A 24,541-nucleotide genomic window follows, 5' to 3' on the forward strand; every position below is an offset into this window, starting at 1 on the left:
AACATTTAAATCAATTTCACGTGTTCGATATTCTAGCTGGGGAGAAGAGGTGACTATGTCACACCACCACTGCTCATTGGAGCGAGTGGGTAAGAAAAAATGGAGCATACCATTCCTTTAAGTAGTGGGGGGGGGGACATAACTGCTTTTATTTTTTTCAGTTGGAAATCTGCAGAAGGGATATTTTTAAAATATATCTTGCCTTCCAACTAGTTGAAATGCCATAGTTCAACATATTGGTAAACAGAGTAAAAGTACTTGAAATAAGGTACTACCGGAATTGTGGAAAAAAGGTTCTACTCTTGTTGGGTTTGTAGGGGAAATATAAAATTCTGTTGCTGGATATTTTGAAAGGTCAATCATGGTTACTGTGATGTATAAAAAGTCTACTAATTTGGCCCTTGATTAGCTTCTCAAAGTCATTTTATGGTGGAATTGAAAGGGCCAATGTTATGAGAGTCAAAATGTATTCCACTTTCAGCTTTTCAGAGCTATTCTCATAGAGGCGAGTTTTGTCAAGAAATTCTCTGTTAATGCTCTCCTGATACACGTGAAAATCAGTGGGCCAGATCCTAAGCTGTTGTAAATCAGCACATGCTCAGTGAAGTCTGCAGAGCTATGCTGATATATACCGGCAGTGGATCTGACTGAATGATCCTGATTCAAATGAAATCATAAGGTATCTTCACAATAACATAATAATCAATTAATAAATACTTTCAATCAATGATCCTGGAATTTTTTAAAAAGCTCCTTAGCCTTCAGAATTCTTGCCAAATTGCATATCCTGCTTGTATAAGATTGAAATTTTGCAGGTGATTTGCAATTATGTATTTATGCATATTATGTTTCCATTTAGAAATAATTGAACAATGAAGACATTTGCAAATATTTTTCTGGGACTTTTTATCTTTGAGGCCATTGTGGCTGCTCCTACAATAGATACCTTAACTTATGACTCTGAAACCTATGACGTAGCATTGGAAGACTTGGATAATCTTTATGACTACAATGAAAACCTCCCCGTGGACCAGGCAGAGGTAATCTGAACTTCACTTATTTTGCTTTTCCAAAAAGTACAATGCATAAATGCAGTGGTTATTTAGGATTTTTTTTAACTATTCATCATTGAGACAGGTCAATCAGTGTGGGGGCTATTGCCTAGAGTTGACTCAACAGTTTTCTGTGTAATTTAATATACCATATTTAACACATGATTTCTCCCCATCTTCACATGTGGTCCAAATTGTGCCCCTGAATTTTTTTGAGCTAATCCTTGAGATTATAGCCAATAGCCTCTGTTTCCCTTAGCTCTCCTCACTTGGCTCTGATACATGTTGGAGGCTCTCATGGTGGTGCCACTATGTTGGTGGGACAAAAGCGAGAAATGGAGAAAGTTGGGATAGAAGAAACATCCACAGCTCCCCATAAAGTGGGATAGAGCAAGGCTGTTTCCTGAGATTGCATTATGGAACAATGATTACACGGGATACAGGTATTTCAGCCCATAAGTTCTTTCTATAACTTCTGGCACAGAGACAAAGGAAAGGAGGAGGGAAGGAAAGGGGAAAAAGAGAAAAGAGAGAAGGGAAGAAAGATAATTAAGGAGAAAAGACAAAGAGAAAATGATTAAACAGATTATAGTCCACTCCTGCTGTAAGGATTTAGGCAAACTCCCAAAGAGACAATGGGGGTTTGCCTGAGTCAGCACTGAGTGCTAAGAAAATATGAAGAATAAAAGAATGTTAAATAATGTTAGATTTAGATAATAAAAACAAGACTTTTATTAAATATTATATGTTGGGGGTTCTGAATCTGAATCCTTCCTATGCCATCAGATGCTGATTAGGGCACAAACAAAGCTCCGCCATCCCTGTCTGGTCCCCACCCTTTGACGTGCTTAGTTTGGACGGCCCTGCCAGGAGTAAAAGTTCTTACCCTCACAGTTCTCAGGGTCATTGGAATGTGCAAGATTGCATCAAGGCGCAGTCCCCACCCCACAAAGTTTTGGTGCTCATTACCTAACAGAATTATATAGGTTTATAGGAGTGGTTATTGTTTTAGTGTTTCATGATTGAGGACAGTAACTTGTAACTATATAATAAACATTTCCCAGCAATCAACAGTCAAAGGACAACTTACTAAAAAAAAGTAAGTAGGCCAGAGTCAGATGGTGTAAATTAGCATAGTTTCATTGAAATTAATGCTGAATACTAGCAGAGAATCTGGCCCTAAGATCATAAACACTTTCATGAGCTCACTGATGTAGTGCAGGGGAACTGTACTGTTCCTTTTAAAATAGGGAGGAAGATTTCTGCTAAGCCAGAGATCAGGCTTTATTCAAAAGTGTTTGAAATGGGTTTAAAATGTTCCCAAAATACAAGACCCACAATGAGCTGGTTGCTCTCAGAGATGTTTGCAAACAGCCTGCTAATGACCATCTTCCTTCCCTGCTCCAGAGACAACACAGTCATGGTGAAAAGGTGGCTGACTCTTCCCTACAGAGATAACTCACCTTAGTCTATCTCCCCAATGCACAGCCCCCATTTGCAGACACCCAGCTCTCCCCACACTTGTGTTTCCTGCATGTCTTCCCTGGGAAATTTACCTCCACTCACTGAAAGCCACAGCTGCATGTCAGCTGAATATATTTGATGTTGATTAGTATGGGATACCTATGCCTTGCTGCCATCTGGGGAAGAAAAGGAACATACACCACTACTGTAGGGCTTCTCATACTTAATTTTCCACCTGCTTCTCTTCCTTTGTGATGTCCTAATTAAATCAGTAAATATATTACACCACCGAATGTTAGTGGTGAATCTAATAAATCTATTCTTTTTGAGAGTTGCCCAGTAAGCTCCCATCTCACCAAAACATGGAGTGACTCTCTTTACCAAATTCCAACAATTAAGGATCGAAATGGGGCTAGCCTTTTGTTGCTCACTTCCTGCTAAACAGAAGTGCAGGGTTCAGTGCTTAATTTGTACCGGGGTTTGTCTGACTGAGCTCCAGCACCTCTAGGCTTGGTTGTTCATAGCCCTGGCATCTCTGGGCTCCCAGACAGCAGCCACTGCTCTCCAGCTGCCAAGCTCTCAAGTCAGCACTGCCATCAATAGCAGTGCAGAAATAAGGGTAGCAGGATACGGTGTATCGCCACCCTTACTTCTGCACTGCTGCTGGCAGCAGCACTGCCTTCAGAGCTGGGTGCCCGGCCAGCAGCCATCACTCTCCGGCTACCTAATCTGTGCTTAATTTGTGCTGGAGCTTGCCTGGCACCTCTTTCATTACAAATTAAGCACTGGCGGGGTTCTCAGCCCAATCTTTGCTCCCACCAACCAAAGAGAAGAAGTCTCTCTCCATCTCAATTTCCCTCCACTTCCCTATGAAAGTAATAAATGGGAGGGGTGAGAGCCCTTCAATAGGAAAGAAATCAGAGATGGAAAAGCCCTATTAAATTGTTTAATCAATCTCTCTCCTGAGACAGGATTGTCTCCTATTACTGAGCAGCTCATTCAGTCATTTTTAATTCCTTTTGTGATGCATCATCCATCACAACACTTGGAAGGTTTTGTAGTTTAAAAGACCTCCTGGTAAGAACATTTTCCAGCTATCTAGCCAAAAATTTCCTTTGCTTAGTTCCATCTCATTACTCCTTCCATGTCCCATCCTGAACAAGTCAAGGAACTCATAGTTCCCTGAAGTCAATGAGAGTTCTGAGTGCTCAGCATTTTTGAAAATCAAGCCACTATAAAGTAGGTGTTTAAATATGGATTTAGGTGCCTAGGAACCTAAATTTAAAAATTGTGGTCATACATTTTGTTTGTAGCAATTAAAATGTAATTTATCTACTCATTCCATCACTCCTATGTCTCCTATCTGACATGGAATCCAATTGTACTTATAGATCTGAGCTACATAAAGGGCTCTGTTTAACAGAAATGATTCATGCAAGGCACAGATTATAGGTATTGATATGAAGTGATGAGTGATAGTGCAAAAACTCAGGCTAGCTATAGAAATACAGTCTATCCCATTTATGGATGGCTGCTCTTTAGGGTCCTGACACACTTCCATTCACTTCAGTGGGCTTTAGATCAAGCCTTAGATCCTTAAGGTAGTGTAGACAATTACTCTACCTCTTGCATTAAGGACTTTAAAGTCAAGTGACCTGTGAACTTGAATTAACTTTATTAGAACAGCCTGTTTGCCTGTAGATGAAGGGTAATTTTTTCAAAGTGCCTGATTTACACACCAACATCCCATTAAATTTCAGTGGGACCTAGACACCGAAGTCAGTTAAGTGCTCTTCAAAATTTTACCCAACAGGTATTATACCTGGGTATTCAAATATGCAAGCACCAAGTTCAGTTATATTTCTGCAGACTGGGAAAAGAAATAAATTGAAAGTCTGAGTTCATTCACCATATAGGTCAGTGATAAACAGTGGATGAGAGAAAATTCAGGTCCATTTTATTTAAAAAGAGAGAGAGTGCACTTGATATTCTTTTATGGAAGTCCATCTCTTCACACTGGAGATCATGTTGTCTGTGAAGTGAGCACCATCTCAGCACTGAATTAATAGATGTGGAAAATGACAACCCTTAGACATTTATCTTGAACATGAGCCCAAATAAAGAGCTTGTCACTTTTTCTAGACTTGCAAGGGTCCACTGATGTGAAGCTGCTGGAAGGAGCATAAGCAGATGATCTTGCAATAAAGTGAAGTTATATGAGTGTGTTCTCGGAACTGAATGCTTGAGAAACTTAGTCCCTAACTTTCCCTCTGCCCTTTGGGGTTTGTTGGTAGGATGTATCGGGATGAGTGAGCCTGAAGAGAGGTATTGGTAGGAAGGTGTGAGAAGGAAACCATTTCGGAGGTAGGTGAGGAAAACAGCAGCTATAATTAGTGGAAGAGATCATGGTGGGAGTTGTGGGCACTTTAAAAAAAATTACTTAAAAATAAATAAATCTGGCCAACAAGGTAAGGGAGCTCAGAGAAGAGGTCTGGTTGGGTAACTTAAGCAGCCTACTAGAGGCAAAGATGGCCTTAAAGATCCTATCAATTTATTTCCTCTGATTCTGAGGAGAGTATATTTCCTTTAAATTTTGTGCTTGGGATACAGGTCTAGGGGTTCATTTCTGTGTCTTCTGTTTTAGAGATTCTTTCCTTGGGGAATCTTTGTATTCCAGTGAAAAGAAATGAATACTGGTATTTTTATAGACTCCATGGACTATTTTCTGTGAATTATGTCACCTAGCTGGTGGTTGTTGAAGGGATCTCCTGTGAAGCCTCTGATTTGTTAGTGCAACTTTAAGGTCTGTAGAGTTAACAGGCTGCAAGGATACTGCCAGTGAGCCCCTGAAGTCCCTTCCCACTGTATGTGGATAACGGACCTAACTTCATCTCCTTCAATGTGTTCGTCTGGTATTCTAAGTGTGGTGGGAAACACAGTATATGGATGTTAGAAAGGGCAAGATAGCTGAGGTTGTGTATTATTTAGGAGAAATGTACTCAATCCTTAATCCTAACTAGGAAGCAGTATAATAGGGAAGGCTAAATTTTGGCTATGAAACCCAAAGTTGCTTCTAGCACCATTGCCTTGAGACCTGCAAGTTCTACTATGGCTTTCCAACTGAAGGAAATTTATTGTCGGAGAGCCTTAAGAAAAGAAAAGAGGTAATTCCATTTAGAAATTTATGTGGTGTTTGTAAACAGACTAGCGTTAACCCACAGACAACAGGAAAAAGAAAATAAATGCAAGAACCAGGAAGAAATGCTGAGGTCCTGACAGAATGAGGCTAGGAAGGAGTGATTTAAAAGGCAGCCTTGAAACTTTAATAGGGTTTATCTTCTGAAACTGACAGACAATCATAGTTTAAATATGTTGAAATACCACATCTTTTCCTCATAATAGTTTTTATTAATGATTATTTATATTATAGTAGCAACCAGAGGGTCCCAATCAGTCTTGGGGCTTCCTTGAACTAGGTTCTATAAAAAACATATACAAAGTAATATTTTCTTCCCCAAAATTGGTATAATCAAAAGACCAGATTGTCAAAGGCACTACTCATATGAGTAAAATGATCACTGATTCAGGGGTTCAGAGACTTTCATTCAAAGAGGGCTTACACTAAATCTCTTAAATGAAAACTGGATTTGAACAGCATATAAGACAATATTGAAAACTGGAGACTGATTTATGCATATTTCAGCTAGTAAACTCAAAAGAAAATCCTAGCACAGTCTGATTACAGAATATATTTAAACATGACTAACCTCTCTTCCTTACAGCAGACAAAGCTGCTTTATAGCAGAAGGACAAATTAAGACTACATCTACACTATGAACTAGGGGTGTGATCCCCCGCTCTTGTAGAGTTACTTGTACAAGCTTGAGAGGTAGCACAAACATAAATAGTAGTGTAGCTGTGGTAACATAGGCCATGACAAGTACGTACCCATGGGGTTCAGGCGAGTATGTACGCGGCCCCACTAAGCCATATCACCACTACTGCTGCTCATGCTACCAGGGCTATTTACACTTGTGCTAGCTCAATGGGCTCCAGCAAGAGTATGCTGCATGAGCTAGGAATCACACCCCAGCTTGTAGTGTAGATGTAGCCTAAGAGATATTGAGATGGAAGTAAAATATTTTCAACTGAGATGGGGAAAATGAGATACAAGATGGCTATGCTAGATGATAGGAGCTAAGGAAACAGTAGCAAGTTTAAGAGAATGGACAGAGATGAGGCCAGGTCAAGACAAGTGAAGAAATTGGGTTAGGGAGATGATGGCAGGAAAAGGGTTAAAACAACACAATATCCTGTGACTGGTATTGGGAGTGCAAGGTGGGAAACTGAGTCACAAATCCATCCAATTTAGGCTTAATTAATTTTGACCTTATTTTATACAATTTCAGACAGATTTGTTATAATGTCTGTCCATATGCTTATGCCAGACAAAGAGATAAGATGGACTTGGTAGAGGGCCCAAGTTACCACATTCCTGGGCTCTGGGAAGGTCTCCTGTACCTCATGATGGTAGTCACTGCCTCAGATCTGGTCCTTCAGTCCTGTTCCTTCAGTTTCTGGCCTGGTGCTTGCCCAGTTTGGGTCTTTATCACTTGGACCTTTTTATATATTTCCTCATCGTGCATTACTTAACCTTTCTCCAATCAACATTAAGCACATTAATCATTTGTTTTAGGTAATATGCATGTGCAATCTTCAATTTACACAACTTTTGCTATTTATTCAATTTCCATATCATTCTACTTCTGTGTCACCCTGCCTTTGGGATTTCCCAGTAAAGTGGGCTTCTTGTCATTATAGGTTTACGTATTTTACCTAAAATCATCCAGCACATGTTGTCTTTGTCCTGTCATCAGTTACATCAGCAATTCCATGTAAAAAGAGAATTGGAAGAACACCACTCACGTCAGGCAAAGCTTTGGCTTAAATGTAACCTTATCTAAACTCATTCACTATCCACAATTTTAAATTACTGAAGTGTAACTAACAAAACTCTTAATCTGAATATTCTGCAATTCTTCATCTAAATAAATATCATTATTTAGCATGTGTGTGTTATCATACACACATAGGGGGTAAAAAATGCCACAGGCTTAAAATGTCAGAATTTCTTTATCTTCTTTAAAACATAGGTTTTGAGAGACTTTTTAACTCAGAGTACAACCCTAGGTTTGCAATACATTACAAAAAAGCTTTGTTAGTAATTGTCCATGTATTGCATTTTAAGGGGTGTCTTAATTTTAGGGCCTTAATAGTCAAAACTGGGGAATAAGAGCCTACACAGAGGATGGCTCAGAAGACTGGTAATTGTCTGCATACTATTTTATCACATACTCATTGGCTTGAACTTTGATAAAGTTAAAGTTATTATTTCTCAGCTGCCCACACAAAACAAATGTGTGGTGTTAGTGTACACGCACATATGACTACAAAAATCTACCTGCAATTTGCCAACAGGTGTGCCATCTCATCTGAGAAGGTGAGGGCTGAATAGAAGTGAAGATGAAGCTATTAACTCACCCCTACAAGTGAAGGCTGAGGTGCATTATCAGGGTAGCGTGAGGAAGCTTGTACTGCTGCTACTTTCTTGAGATAAAATAGAAGACTTCAGTGTATTGCTATGTAACGCTGACAGACCCCAGTCGTCGGTGGGCAGGATTGAACCTGGGACCTCTGGAGCTAAATATATGAGCCTTTTCTGCATGAGCTAAAAGCCATATGGCTGTTAGCTGAGACTGTAGAGCAGACTCATTAATCTGTCTCTCTAAGTGGTCTCAGTGCCACTAGATGGGACAGAACACCACACCCAGGAGGTGTGTGAGCTACATCTACACTTACCAGGGATCGATGCTGCAGTGATCGATGCACTGGGGTTTGATTTAGCAGGTCTAGTGCAGATCGCTCTCCCGTCAACTCCAGTACTCCACTGGAATGAGAAGTTTAAGGTAAGTTGATGGGACAGTGTCACCCATTGACCCAGTGCAGTGTAGACATCACAGTAAGTCAACCTAAGCTGCATCGACTCCAGCTACGTTATTCATATAGCTGGAGTTGTGTAACTTAGATCGGCTACCCCCGTAGCGTAGACAAGGCCTCAGGCTGACAATCCAACCCCTTTCATGAGCATGATATGCTTTTTTAAGACTTTCCATTTGATGAAGCTAACATGGAGCCGGGAAATAATCAATATGGGAATTAAAGCTTTCACAAGACACCATTTGTCCTTTATCTTAACACTGGAAATCTCCTGCTTTCTATTAGCTTCTTATGTAGCTCAACTGTGATGGAGGTATACAAACCCCACACTGGAGGAGGGGTTAAGGAGCTGCTCTGGGCCTGGGTGACTCAGACCTACCCCCGTTACAAAGCCTTCACAGGCTGGAGGAAGAGCTTAAAAAGGGAAGCAAATTAGCTCAGTGGCAGACAGGGAGGTGACCTGACCTCCTCTCCCGGGAAGCAAGTACTCTTGCTGCCTCAGCCCTGCTGATACTGATCTGACCAACTTGCAAAGAAGGGACTGGTGACTTTTGAAGGTCAGAAACTTTATCTCAGTGTTCTGTTATTTACTTTACCCTGTGGGAAGAGCAGGCAGTGGTAGGAAGTGATATAGGGAGGCAGCTATAAAGCACCCCAAACTGTAGGGTTTAGCTGCCTATGACTGGATCCTGGATTGGAGCTTGGTGGAGAGGATGGGCCCAAGCTCCCCTACCAAGCTTTAAAGAGTGGATTATAACAGATGTCTATCCCTCAGTGAAGAACCTATCTGAGGAAGACACTGACCCAAGGGGGACTCTCCAAAGCCCTTGCTGACTTCAGAAGACTTCCACATTGTTGGACTTTGTATACCCCCAAAAGGGTGAACTTGAACATGTGACATGGGCAGAGGGCTGAGCCTCTGAAAGGACAGAGGTCCACCACCAGGTGAAGCTTTAGTGAGAAAGGGGAACATCTGGAAAGACGACATCTCCCAAATGCTGGCCTGAGCACTAGGCAGCACTGGTAGTAAGTGTTCACACCAAGGTTTAACTGCAACTCTCAGATTTGTTCAGTTATTCATGATTGCCTTCATCCACTTGCACTTCCAAAAAATATCTATCCTTTAATATCCATGAGCTTTGTCAGGGAGTCACATGACTGCAAATCTGCAACTGTAAGTAATTGATAGAAATCGTGGAAAAACTGAATTCAAATTCTGCCCTAAAGCATGTGGGTAGCAGATCAGTATGCCTATTCCCTGCCCCCATATGACCCCTCTATCAAATGTGGAAAGTGGCATGCACAGGACCTTGAGCTGGCACAAAATGATCATAATGGTCCCTTTTGATCTTAAAAATCTATGACCATGACTTGCATGAGCAGGGAGTTCCACTCTGACCATGAATTATCTGCCTTTCCACTCCTTTGCACCTCCTGAGCTGCAAAGAGGCCAGATCTAAGTATCAAAACTGGCCCAGTACAGCTTTATACAGCACTATTGTTACCAGTGAGTTTCTAGCTTTGGTCCAACCAAAAGAGATGCTGAAGGCTGACTTATTTCACCCGCCTAATACTTTTCTAAACAAAACATCAGGACCAGAAACTAGGGCACCTGAAACGGCAAATGAAATTGGTAATCAGGCTGGATGGAGTTAGAGTCAGTATTTGATTTAATTGGTATCAGTGTAAATCTAGTGACTCTCCATTTCAATCAATGGATCATTCAAAATTCTGGTACAAGTACAACAGAAGTGGTAAGTAAATGTCATACCAGTAGAATCAGTGATTACTCAAGATTTATACCAGCATGTCTGAGATCAGCATGCAACCCACAGACTCTTGTCTTTGGAAAGAGGTGCTTCAGGGTACCTATTTGCAATTCAGTGGCCAAAGATGAATGGATGGAGTGTTCCTGCTTCCCATAAGAGATTCAGTGGAAGAACCCAGGAACCTTCCTAAGTTTCCATGGACAGCTTCCACAGATGTTAGCTTCTGAAGAATCACAATACAACTAATTTTGTTTGCACAGAGCTATACATATGACATTAACAGTGTGCCTGTCCTGAAGAACTTGCCATCTAAAGAAATGTTACTTTAACATGCTATTTGCTGCTGTCTCTCTGGGTTATAGATTTTAAGATAAAGAGGAACAAAGAAAGAAACTAGGCTCAGGCTACTTCTGTAATAAACATCTTAAATTGCTAGGCATTTTCTTGTATGGTAGCTGCCATCTTCTGTACCATGCAAATCTCCCTCTGTTATACCAATAAAATAAAAATCAGCAGGATCTTATTAAAGGGGGAAACGACAAAATACCACATTTATTGTGAATACAGAAAGAATCATAGTAAGCAGTTAGTTATAGCTATAACATTCCATTCAATCTCATATTTATTCACACATTCATTCATACACACACACACAGGTTCTGCAAGGTTGTTATCATAGTTACCAGCCTTAGAGTTGCTCATGCCAAGCCACTGGCCAGGTGGTCTGGATATGAGGAGGGAGCCTTGTGAGATGCACATCTGATGCTCCTGGAAGTTGGTTTGCAGAATCAGACCCCAAAGTTCTCACTTTCTAGAGTCCATTTTTATAGGAATTTCTTCCTAAGCCAGTCTATGGGAATTGTTTCATCATGCTGTTGCTGAATCAGTCAGCAGATAACACATTCCTGACGGCTCCGTGCTGCTAGATCTTGTTATTTTGTTCTTTGGTTCTCCCATTCTTGAGGCTGTTGGGTGGATTCCAGTCTGCCCTCCGGGGGTCTCTGGTTATTTCCACTTGACGCCTTCTTCAGCAGATGGACATTGGATTCTTAGGCTGGCACCTCCCTGATCATTCAGTTATTATCCACACCAAGCATCCATCCTCTATCTCTATTTTAATCACAATTGTTAATACAACAAAAGGGTGGGGAGTCTCTGGGTGCTGTCTCTGTTGTTAGAGTATTGCTTTGAGTCTCTCTCTCTGTGAATTGCTTTGAGAACAGACTCTGTCTTAGAATGTACTAATGCAATTAGCAGCTTGCAAGTTTCACACATATAGGGAGAGAAACAGTCCCAAAAACCAAGAGACCTCTTAATTAGTAATACCCTGGAATTTAAACTATGGGGAATCAAACTTATTTGTGATTTTAATATAGGACTTCTTTAATATGATCCAACACCTCTCTTCCTTTAAATGCCTCCCCAAAACTCATTTGCTTTCAGTTAGTGTTTCATCACTCATTTCTGTTCAGGGGTATTTGCTCTGTTTTGTGCCTCACCATAAAGTTCATAAATATCACAAAAATAATGTAAAGTAAATCAGCAAAAAGCTAATACATTAATTTATGTTATAAAAAATACTCTCTCATGGTTTTACTCTCTGCTACAAAATGCTATACTGTGCATATGGGCATATGAAAATTGGTTTTGAGTGCCTCATTCCATAAATAGCATCTAAAGAAAGCTGGAATGCTGGTAGAAGAGAAAGTCTATAGAACATTGGTACTGACTACAGGGCTTTTCCAAAGCCAGCTGATTTCAATAGAAAAAATCCCATTGATTTTAATGGGATTTGGATCAGGCCCAACATTAGTAAATTTCATACCTGAGATGAAGTGTTATACAGAAAGTCTAACTAGAGACTAATTTTAAGAAGTGTTGAGCACCTACAATTCAAACCAAAGTCAGTCTGAGCTGGGAGTGCTCAGCACTTCTGAAAACCAGATCTTAAGTTATCTAAGATATAGACCTACAATTTCAAAGGTGGCTAGTAATTTTAAGTGCTCAACTCGACATGCCTGAAAGAGGCTTAATTTTCAGAAGTCGGTGCTCAGCACTTCCTTTTAGGCATACCAAGTTGGGCATCCAAATTAAGTTGTCACTTACGAAAATTTAGTACATACTGTGTAAATAGACAAGGGGGATAATTACAAGATGCTATGTGGGTATCTGAGCTTAAAAGATTTCACGGTGTTATATTATATTCCTTGAGAAATAGTTTGACCATGTGGTTAAATATTCAGTCATAACGTGTATACACAAAGGAACAGAGTTGAGGTTACATGTGCAGCCTTAAGTTTGTCCTTTGCTTACCTTTAAGGGTATAAGTGTGCAACCTTAATGTTTTCTCTGTGTGCATAAAGGGATATATTTATACACTGTTTGCTTATGTTGGGGTATGTTATGCAAGGCACAGGAGCTTTGTAACAATGTAAAGAATCACAGTATTTAACAAAGAAAAACAAATGCGTATAGAAACAAAAAAACCCACATACTTTGGCCCTCTGCAATTTCTTTGTAAAATTCTTCACTTTCTTAAAATAAGAAAGGAATTGCAGAGAACTACAGAGAAAAAAACCTACTAAATCATCTAGAAATGTTTTTGCCTGAAATATCTAATAAGGCAAATCCTGCCAAAAACAAACAAACATCTGAAAGACAAAGGGTCATTTTTGACAGTCTAGGAAACATCTTTCTCTTATTAAAATTTTGCGTGATCTATCAAATATGTAAAAGATGGAGCCCTGCAGGACTCAGAAGCTTGATAATAAGAAACAGACTTTTACCTCTAGGTCACTGGTTCAAATCCAGCCCCTGTGTAGTGGCCAAGAAGTGTTCATATTTTGTGACTTGTTTGTAATACATATCAGTGGTTTCTGTCCATTTTCTAGTGGAGAACTGTCGACATAAAAATCATCATTTAAACTGGCATTTTCCTTGACAACTTCAGCAGAGGTTCTAACAATTTAAATTAATTTAATTTAAACAATTAAACAATTCTTAACAATTAAGAATGTCTCAGCCACTCTGTTGGCAATAGCCTCACCAGATCAGTGTTTAAACTCACTGACAAGACAAGTGTAAAGAAAGCTCCCACTGCCCATGCTATCACTGCTGTGTTTGAAAGAACTACAGTTTCAGTCATGTATCTTTCACAAGCACTATATTTAAAATAAAAATACCTGTAATATTACACAGGAACACAATAGGAGAAATGGTGATCTTATGCTTAAGGTATAGGAGTGGAAGCTGGAATAGCAGGATTTACTTCTTGACTCTGCCAAAGATTGTCTGTGACCTTGGACAAATCACCTAGAGTGAAATCCTGGCCCCACTGAAGTCAATTGGAATTCTGTCATTGCCCTCTATGAGGGTAGGATTGCACTCTTAATCAATTTTCTTCAGTTTCCCAACTGGAAAACTAGGGATAATACTTATTTCAGAGGGGTTCTGTGGGACTTAATTCATATCAGTGAAGTGCTTTGGTATCCTCAGAATATGTAAGTAGAAAGACTACATACTATAAACAGTGTTCCAATAATGTACCTAAAAATATGGATCATAGGGTATAATAATGGTGTGGTAGACAGGAATGTTGATAGGAAACCTATCTTTATGACCTGACTCCGTCATATGACCTAGACAGAGTTTACAAGATGTTACTGGACATCTGTCAATAACTACTTTCTTCCCCAGAATTTTCTTTGCAATACAATTTCCATATCTTACTTGAATAAAAATGTGCAAAGCCATTGCTGAGTTTGGAAACACATTTTGGATGTGTTAACACTTTTCCAAATCTGCACTTCAAAAACTGAAACTTTACAGATGTCCACAAAAGAAAGAAAGTTGACCTCTGGAGACGGACATATGCAAACACTTTTGCACAACACCAGTGTAGGGTCAATAAGTTTGGAATGCATCTCTCCCTCTAGGCTTTCTCCATTCAGAGAACATCTGCCCCTATTTCCTGTGTTCTCTTGGTCTTCTTTTGATTTGTCCCCCTGTCCATTCCTGTTAAAGCTGTCTCACTCTTAGCCCCACAGATTGGAACAGTATGTGTTTTTGATAGATACATTGATAAGGTGCATCCTTACTTCCTATTACCCCAAGTTGGCAAGCACTGGCATATGCAGTTTTGTTCATGTTTAGGACATAGACCAAGTGCCATTTATGTTTATTCTTAACTTCTTATTTGTCCTTCATGAAAGGCCTGAATAAAAAAAAATCCTAGAGGTAAAGTCCTCCTCATTAAAACACGGCAACCCACACTCAACTGGAGACAAGAACTGATGGGCTTGGCAAGAAGATGCAGTGCCAAATCATCTTCGAGATGTGGGGATTCAGCACCTCTCCCACATCCCCTGGTGCAACTTGTGTAAAGCGCCAACTAGTCTGTAAATCTGCCATCCCACAACCCCCCCACTGGCCAGTTATTGTGGTACGAATGCCCCCCTCCAGCATTGCTCACATATGGGCACAGGGGAGTGAGTATTAACTGCACCACCCTGCACTTGCAGGAGAGACCATCTCCACACTTGTAAAGGCTGGTTAAGTATGCCCATCATCTTAACAGCACCCAGCCAAATCGCAAAATAAACCATTTACTAGGAGAAGAAAGCTCTAGGACTAGATGCAGACTGCCCAGTAATAATTACATACAGCACACAGATGCCTGTGGTTTGGTTTCTAATTTTCATAACACTTCACAATTCTGAATCTGAACTATTCTTCAGTTCAGCTTCTCTAGTTTGAAAATAAATCAAAGTGGTTTAACTAGGGAGTCCATTATGGCCAGCACACCAGCATGTGATGTTTGTTCTTTTGTCTGGGCTGATGCAAGGACAGGCAGCCATATTCTAATCTATAAAGCATTCTTTAAACACAATACAGAGATGGTGAGAGGGGTGTCAGGCCTTGTGGAGATGACTTTACCCTTTTGAGCTAAAATTCCTCATTGTCCCTCCTCCACCCCCCCCCCCCCAAAAAAAGATAATCCTTAAACGCCTACACAAAGTAACAATTTATGAAACTGGGACACCAAATGATGCATTTCAATTCGGTCCAATCACTAAGAGGAATATGCACCTTAATATGGAGGAATGTATGCCAATTTATTGAACAGTTTACAGGAAGAATTAGTTCTAGCCCAAGTCCCTGGGGCTCATTTTCAGTGTACAAACATAAAGCCCAAACCAGTAGTCCTTTCTAAGGCACTTACTTCAGTGGGAGCTGAGCTTGAATTTTATAAATATTTGGCAGTTATCTAGCACCTTACATGTTCAAAGCACTAGACAGACATTAATTACTTGTTCCTTATCAAATGAAAATACTCATGTTCACCCATCCTCAGAGGGGCTTTTCAGGTAGGTAAGCATTATTATTTCCATTTTACATATGGGGAAATGGAGGCAGAGAGGTGAAGAGATTTGTCAAAGACCACACAGTGAATCAGCGGTGGCAGAATCCAACGTAGAATTTGTGACCAATTGATTCCCAATCCTGCGTTCACTCCTTCAGATGACACTGCCTGTCTGCAATGGTAGGCTTCTCCTATACTCACTTGCCAACACTGCTTTGTTCTGTGATAGCAGCAGACGTGACACTGGAACCCATAGATGCTGAACCAGGGGTGCTGCCTCACCCCCTGGTGAGTTTCCATTATATACAGCGTTTACTGTTTGGTTCAATGGACTTCAATATCCCCACTATACAAATTGTTTCAGCACCCCTGCTAGAAACTGGCCACATTTATTTTTCCCTAACGTAGTTTTGAAGCAACATTGACAGAATGCAGCTTTATGGTTAGTATAGTAACAATTGGGTCTTCCAACTTATTAGATGGTGGGACTCAGAGAAGGAAAAAATGTTTTCTAGTGCCATGGCAGGGTTTACCAAAGTTTATAGGATTTTCTTGAGTGGAGGTCTTCATGCTTATTTAGATGCTTTTTATCTTTAACCCTTCCTTTTTGTGTCTTCTGCAACTGCTGATGAATAAAGCTACACAGTGCTGTGCAACCATTCAGACAGTGAAAAAGGTTGACAAACACTGAGACTAATTTATTATTACAAGCACTGACCCCCTGTCCTGTTTTAAGAGGAGGGTTCTTTTAAACATATTACAGTTCAAATGTAATATACATGTGCTGGTATGTTTTGTGGATTTATTCTGGCAGATTTTGCCATTTTAAATTCAGATGATTGGCATTTTTCTCAGGAGCTTCTTAGTAACTTTTCATTTGTCAAACAAAACATCACTGGCTGTATCACAAAATTGGTTTGTTAATTTGAATAAGTGTGAAAAGAACTTGGTTAATAGACGTTCTCATTAATGTAGAATGTTTATAATATTTTCCCTAACAAAGAAAGTATCTGAGGTGCAAAGTGAATAAATGTATTTCAATTTTATAAGCTCTACAGCTGCAGACCAAGTCAAAGTCATCTAGTAGCTGTAGCATAAAACACAGATGTACCATTGAGTGTCAGAGCATGTTTGGCCTCTAGTGGTAGAATCTGATCAATGAAGCATTGTTAGACCACCACCAGCCAGTGAATGCAAACATGTAATGTACCTCCTTAATATAACTATGTTTCTCCCCAGATAGAGATTGGAACCGTGTTACCTTCTGTAACTAGAGAGATTCATTCCCTGCCACCACTGCCAGAGGAAGCTGAGGAAGAAGCATCAACACCAAAACTAATTGATGGCTCTTCACCACAGGGGTCAGGAGTTCTTGGGCCCCAAACACATGATGGTTAGTGGGGGGGGGGGAAGCCATATCATTGCATTGGGTTGCTTTCCATGATGCACTGAGTCCGGTCGTGAGTTTGCTTTTAAATTAAGCATTTATCTAATTTGGGATGAGTTGTCCTCTATAAAGCTAGTCAAATTTTCCCCACAAAACAAACAAACAAACCAGAAGTGGAGTGTTCAAAAACAAAAAGCTTTTCATGAAAAAACACAACATTTTCCATTTTGTGAAATTGTGACAATTGAAATTTTTTATCAATATCATGTTCAATATCATTTTTGAACATATGTTTGATGATTTCTAACAATTTCAGTAAGCCTTTCCATTAAAAATATTGATTAAAACATTGTGGCAACTCTGGGAAAAGAGACAGACAAGTTTCCATTCTTAACTTGCAAAATGGAAACATGGGCATTTCCTGTGTCTTGGACTATTGCTAGTCAGACAGAAATCCTTGACAAGTCCCAAGGGAAATTCCTTTAAAAGTTTAGAATAAAATGCAAGCCCACCAAACACCACTACACCAAAGATCAGTAATTGCTACAGGCTCAAGTACATGGAAGGGAGGGTTCACTAGTTCTGGTGGCTGCCATGACAGGTCTCAGTGTTATGCTGTGATAGAGATGCAGCTGGGGAAGAGCCTGCAGATTCTGTTTTGTATCGAGTGCCTACGGGGACAAAAAAGAGACAAGTTCCTATTTCCAAATGTGAATGTTTAGTGGATGGAATGGAATCACTCCCAGACCTATTTTTTTAAATGCCACCAGTTAGACTCAAGCAGGATAAAGAATCTGTACTGATGTCAAAACACAAAACAGGGGTGGGAGGTTCTCGGGACAATTCTGAAATATCCAATGCAATTTCCTCCATTTTAGATTTTCAAACCTTTCAAAAGAGGTGTTATGCAAAATTTCTCTATGTTATGTATTATGAATGTCATACTTCAGAGGGGTTAAGGGGGCTCTAGCAGAAAGAGAGATCTTCCTTTTGAAAATGTGAATAGTGAACTCCTGGCTGGAACACCTGTTCTTATGTTAGGTGTTGCTCTGCCAACTAACAGGAAGGCTGAGAGACCCAGGAACTCCAGCTTCTCTTGCTGAATCCACTTCAGAGTCCCTTGCCTCCTAAGTTCACACCAGCCCAGGAGAAGTAGTAGTCCCCAAGAAGGAGGGAGAAGAGGAGAAAGTCTGTCCCTGTTTTAGCTGCAAAGTCCTGTCTAAGGTGGTCATCTAAGATTCTGAACTAAGCCTGGTTGGGAAACAACAACTCCATTTCATGAAAAGTTTAAAGGCTTTAATATTTGTTTTCACTCTAGTGAGGAATGAAACCAAGCCCTTTTGATATTTTTCAGAAAAAAAAGTGAGCCCCACCCCAGAATAGCCAACAACCCAATGATAAGGGTATTCACCTGGGATGTGTGAGATCTAGACTCAGGTTGACGCTCTGAATGAGGAAGAACAGGGTCTTCTACAGGTCATGTGAGCTGGAGGCTATAGAGGCAGTGTCTCTCTCTCCATTTCTCCTGTTGAAGCTGTTCCACTATGTATAAATAGCCATTAGAGCAGAGAGATAGATACTGACTCTATAGACCAGTGATAACTGCACTCACCTGCAATGCCATGTGAAACAAGGACTGGAATCAGGGTCTTCAACTGCCCATGTGGGTGCCCTGATCACCACACTATTGGCCATTCCAAAGTCTGTGGCCATGTCTATATCCTGGACCTGAGAAACCATTTTAGGTGAAACTGATACATTTGCAAGAAAAATGTTTTCACAAAATGGTATTTTTGCCAGAAAAATAGTTATTTTTTTCCCCTGAACAGCTTTACTCTAAACTCACTTAGCCCCAGATTCACTACAACTGATTCAAGGAAGTTTGAGGAGGTGTAACTTACACCTTTCTGTGTCAGACTTGCTCCTTGAAATTAGGTTAAATCACCCAGTGGGAGGGAAGGTAAGAGGGCAGGCTGGAGTGGAGTTTGCCTCTAAGATATTTCTCCTGGATCCTTGAGCACTGCAGACAGAAGTTCCAGAATAAGGGAGGATTTTAGTCTGTGTCTCCTCTCTCTGCTTGTCCAAAGAGAGCAGGTAGCAGACCTAGTATGCCCTTGGGGGGGTATCCCTCAGCTAGGCACTGCTAGCAATTATCATGGTCTTCAGTGATTGACCTTTTTGCAGAAACAAGACTTCTTATCCTGGTTGACCAAGTGGGGTCAAGCCAAAACAGGCAATTAAAAAAAAAATCTAAAAGCCAATCTAATAAGAACTTTTAAATGGTAAGTTCCTCTAACTTTCACTAACTACATTGCTAACTCAGCTGTCTAGTAAAACTGACCAAATAAGTTTTACAAATAAAACTATCTAGCACAAAATGCACAGTTAGTTCTGTGGCCAAAACAGGTGAGAAACAGATAAGGTGTAGCAGGAATATGTATACCCTCAGTGAAATGTTAGGTTTCAGGGATACGCCCATGCCCACTAATATTCCCTATTCAAAATGGTCTGAAGGCCATCTGGCCAAGCATATGATTTCCATAATTTGGCTCTGCAGAGGAAATATCAGGAAAATAACCTACTCTAGCCTTCCATATCCCACATCTTTTAGTAGAAAACTTCTGTGAATGAGGTGAAATGGCTTGAGTTTTGATTTTCATGCTCCTCCTGGGGCAGCTAAATGTTTTCTTTGAAAATGCACATCTTTCAAGCAGTTTTAGCTCAAGGGATGAGAAATCTTTCCTGATGTCAAGGTTCTGGATCAGAAATGTTAATTAAAAACCAATGGGAAGGAAATTGATATCCTGTCTCTAAAAGTATCTGAAAAAATTCATTTCCTCAATAATCATCCAAAAGATACTGTTTACGGAACTAAACTTAAGTAACTGTAATAAGTTTCAAAACCACCGCATTTGAAACTTTAGGGCAGCATAGCATCTGAGGAGTTCAATGTGGCTATAATCTCATAACCCTAATAAGAAGGAAATGTCAAATTAATTCTACTTCTCATATGAAACTCTTATGACAGTGGATTGCAGTTGTTATGACTGCTGTTCTTATCACAGTTTTAATCACAAAAGGAATCTATCAGGAACTTAGATGTTTCATATTATTGTATATTAAGTTCATGTTCATTACATTGAACTTTGAAGCACTAAGTTTTGATTGGCCATATCATGTCTTGGTTCACTGTTAAATGAGACTTAACAATCCAGGAAAGGAATTAGCCATTAAAAACCCAAAGAGGATTGTCCAACGGCAACCCATACAGATAAGTGAGATGATGAATTCTAGTTCACATACCTAATCTTTGTAATCAAAATTATAGCAAGAATGGAATTTGCACACAATATGGATTGTATCAAAGGAACTTGATCCATTCCACTGAAGTTTTAAACCTTCTGCTCTTCTGGGAATGCCAAGGATCAGGGGATATCTGGAATGTGTTAGGATTCAAGGTTCATTTTCCCTATATCATTAGGTTAGTTCTACAAAAAAAATTGGATCCTACAATCTCTGGGACATATATAGTAAAGATAGCTACAAAACCTACCATGTGGACAAATGTCACTATAGCTAGACGCACCCCCTCCCCGCCAGTCCCAAACTACACCTTATTAGATTCTGGACTTTAACTTCTTTATGCAAAAACCTAAGGCCAAGACTAGTGAGTGGGACTAGCATAATCATACAGTGGTGGGCAAGCAGCTATCACCCCTGGCATGGCTGCTCATGGTCAGGGCTGGCTCCAGGCACCAGCGTTCCAAGCAGGTGCTTGGGGCGGCAGTTAGAAAGGGGCAGCAGTTCCTTCTCCCCATTGTCGGCCGCGGCAGCTTCTTCCTTTTGCCAGCCATGGCGGCAGTTATTTTCCCCACTGCTTGGGGCTGCAAAAACTGTAGAACCGGCCCTGCTCATGGTAAAGGGGAAGCATGTAGGTAGGTATTCCTCACAATAGCAGTCCCTGCATCCTTACTCTCGTGGGAGAGCAGGTGGTAGGAGGGAGGGAGGATCAGAGTACCACACCAGGCCACAGAAAAGGTCGGGAGTACCAAGGGAAGCATTCTGCACCCACTCTGCAGCCTCAGGGGAGCTCATTCCTACATGAAGGACAATCTCCCCAGTATTGCCCCCGAGCATGCAGAAGCCTGCACAGCTCTCTACTGCCCCCTACTGAACATTTTTGGCTTGCTACCACAGTCTAGTCCCAAGAAGAGAGACAACAAGCCTTGCATCATGAGTTGAAGGCAAACAGACTGAGAAGAATGCTTGGGCCTGATTTTCGACTTTGTTATTGTAATCAATAGCGTTGTACCCATGGCGGTAAAGGGGATTGGGGGAGTACAGCAGAATGGAGTGTCCTCAATATAGCAGAGGATGAATCTAAGAATTGAGCCAAATGGCTCCAAATGATTTCAACAGTCATGACAACACCTAGGAAGAGAGGGAACAAGCTTCCAAATCATGCAGAGGTTTCTAGATCAATGTCAATATCTTGAATTACTCCTCAAAGCAAAATGAGAAGCCACTGAGATCTTTGGAGATGACATAATATACACTATATAGCTAGGACATGAAACAGACTTATTCTGTGCTAGCTGCAGACATCAAATGGTCTTAGAGGCTAGCCTCATATCAAACACGGTCATAATTTAATCTGGAGGTCAGAGACATGTAACTGTGACAAGATCCTCAGGGGATTAGTGTCCACCATCCTTTACTCAAAAATAGATGAAAAAAAGGCATTTTGGCCACTACTATGAGCTGGAAATCAAGAAGTGGTAAGGGATCCAGGACCACCCATATATAGTGAGCCTCATTCTGACACACACACAATCAATCTTTGGCATACAATCTACATGCTTTCCCTTTACCTATAAGCATCACCTCCGTTTTATCGGGACTGACTCTTAATCAGCTAATCTCATCCATTCCCTGCTTACCGCCAGATACTTGGAAAGCAGAGAGGCTGCACTATTTGGGTCCAATAAAAAGAGAAAAAGTAGACCAGGGTATCATCCACAAACTGCTGGTAATAGAAAGCCACTCTCACAAGCACCCCCAGCAGCCATCCAAACATGCTGAATAGGAGGAGGGGACAGAATAGAACTTTACATAAGAGAATTCTCAAAGGGGATAAGCAATTGATCCCCCACCCGAACCATCTCAGAGATCAGAGATGAAAGAGATCCCATCCATCCCAGCAAGGTGTAACAGACACTGAAATGGCACTGAAGGCTGCTGCCAGAGCTAAAGGAATCAACATGGATATTTAACGGTCTTTCCTGAGAGAGGAAGTCACTATCAATGAATGCAGTGGGATTCTTTTGCCACTAGCAGAAAGCCAGACTGAACAGAGACAGGGAAATCAGGGGACTCCAGCTGGCATCAGAACTGATTCACCAAAACCCTCTTTGTTGCTTTTCCCAAACGAGAAAGTTTAGAGACAGGGCAGCAACTGATCAGTTTGCCTAAGGAAAGCTAAACATCTTTTATTCTCCCTTCCAGAGGCATTAACAATCTCAACAAATAAAGGGCAAAATCACCTCCTCTCACATGCACGCAATTGATTTTACTGTCCATTACTGCATCTTGTGAATTGTGGTCTCTAAGCAGGTGAGAGAGCAGCAAGAGTAGATGGAGATGGATCCCTCCATTCTTGTGACTGCTCTCCCAGTCTGTGGGTTGGAGGAGCAGCCACTCCCCATTTGCACTGGTCACCCAGGATGCTGAAGACACTGGATCTGCATAAAAAAAAACAACCAGTTCCCATGGCTTGGTCCTGGCCTGCCTCTTTCATCACCATCTCAGCTGACCCACTCATCAATGAGCCAGTTGGGAAGATTCTTTACTCTGTGTGTAGATGTGCTCAGGCACCCGCCTGCACAAGGGCCACCCCCTTGTGCCCATGCACATCCCTTGCGTGAGGCTTAAGTGCCGTAGAGGCCCTCCCATCAACTCTTCACGCCATGGAGGAATCTCACCCTTTGTGACTTGGATCCTATGTCTACATATACTTCTTTAAAAGCACGGAATAAAAATGTCAGCTACTGTAGGATTATTGGATTCATTTTATATTCTAAAAACACATGTTTACAACTACAGTTCCTTTAATTTCTATCTCTATCATTAATAAGTCAAACAGGCTAAAGTATACAACATTTAAAAGCTTCAAGTTTGGAAGGAATATCTGGAACATAAGATGTTCTATAATTATTGCACAATGTGCTATTTTCTAGTGCTTATTCTGTAATGAAAGAGGTGCCAGGGCTCAAGCAATTTTTTTACTTTCATAACTGATGCGGCAAGCCCAGAGGTGCTGGGGCTATGAAGGGCCAAGCCTAGAGGTGCTGGGCCTCAGCCCTGGGAGCCCCTGGAACAAATTAAGTACTGCCATTTTCTTAATACCACCTAACTCTTAGATAATAGAGCTTTTATAAAACTGGCCCAATCTTAATATTCTCACTGCACATTTTTCTTCACATAATTACTTTCTTTTATTCTTTTGATAGGCCTTCCGACTTGCCTTCTGTGTACATGTCTGGGGACCACAGTCTACTGTGATGATCATGAACTCGACGCTGTTCCTCCACTGCCCAAGAAAACCACCCATTTCTACTCTCGCTATAACAGAATCAAAAAGATCAACAAAAATGACTTTGCTAATCAAAGTATGGATGACAGTTCTGATGCAATTGGTTTCCCTTTCTTTTTTCCTTTTCTGCTTCATGCCATTTTAAGTGGTAAACTGTCTTATATAAGACATGTCAAATCTATCAATGTCAGTGGGACACATGCTGAAAGTTAAGCATCTGGTAAAGTGCTTTGCTGTACTGGGGCCTAAGCCTTCAGTAACTTGACTATAGATTCACTAAAATTCAATCCTAGAATTAGTGCAAATAGTACAATACAAATAATTGACTGTTTACCTGTGTCCTTGCTAGCATTTCGAATTAACATTAAAGGGGAAAAAACCCACAGAGAATTTAAAGTGCAGTGGTTAGTTCTCTTCTTTAAAGAAAGCAATCATTTAAAAAGAAAACGAGTCCTTGTGACACCTTAGAGGCTAACCAATTTATTTGAGCATAAGTTTCGTGAGCTACAGCTCACTTCATCGGATGCATGCAGTGGATGCATCTGATGAAGTGAGCTGTAGCTCACGAAAGCTTATGCTCAAATACATTTGTTAGTATCTAAGGTGCCACAAGGACTCGTTTTCTTTTTGCGGATACAGACTAACATGGCTAACTACTACTAACTACTCATAGAATCATTCTAACTACTCATAGAATTCTAGCTACTCATTCTAACTACTCATAGAATCATAGAATATCAGGGTTGGAAGGGACCCCAGAAGGTCATCTAGTCCAACCCCCTGCTCAAAGCAGGACCAATTCCCAGTTAAATCATCATCATCATACTCTGAAAATCATCATTTAGGCAGTATATCCAGTAATTAGCAAGAGTAAGACAGGAATCTATGTAAAAGCTTAAAGAAGTTTCTTCATTTAAA

The 24,541-nt window shown here is 40.6% G+C and overlaps 1 protein-coding gene across 1 annotated transcript in view; it reads left to right on the forward strand.

The window, feature by feature from the left end:
* The first annotated feature begins 872 nt into the window (after window positions 1-872).
* EPYC (epiphycan) overlaps window positions 873-24,541 on the forward strand; it is a 28,769-nt gene continuing 5,100 nt past the window's right edge. Inside the window, exons 1-3 of the mRNA XM_073331070.2 lie at window positions 873-1,040; window positions 16,884-17,037; window positions 23,541-23,699. Of these exons, the coding sequence (XP_073187171.1) occupies window positions 873-1,040; window positions 16,884-17,037; window positions 23,541-23,699 (481 nt within the window). The remainder of the gene's footprint in view (window positions 1,041-16,883; window positions 17,038-23,540; window positions 23,700-24,541) is intronic.

This window comes from Lepidochelys kempii, chromosome 1 (genome assembly GCF_965140285.1).
Source record: "Lepidochelys kempii isolate rLepKem1 chromosome 1, rLepKem1.hap1, whole genome shotgun sequence".
In the NCBI taxonomy this organism is placed as follows: domain Eukaryota; kingdom Metazoa; phylum Chordata; order Testudines; family Cheloniidae; genus Lepidochelys; species Lepidochelys kempii.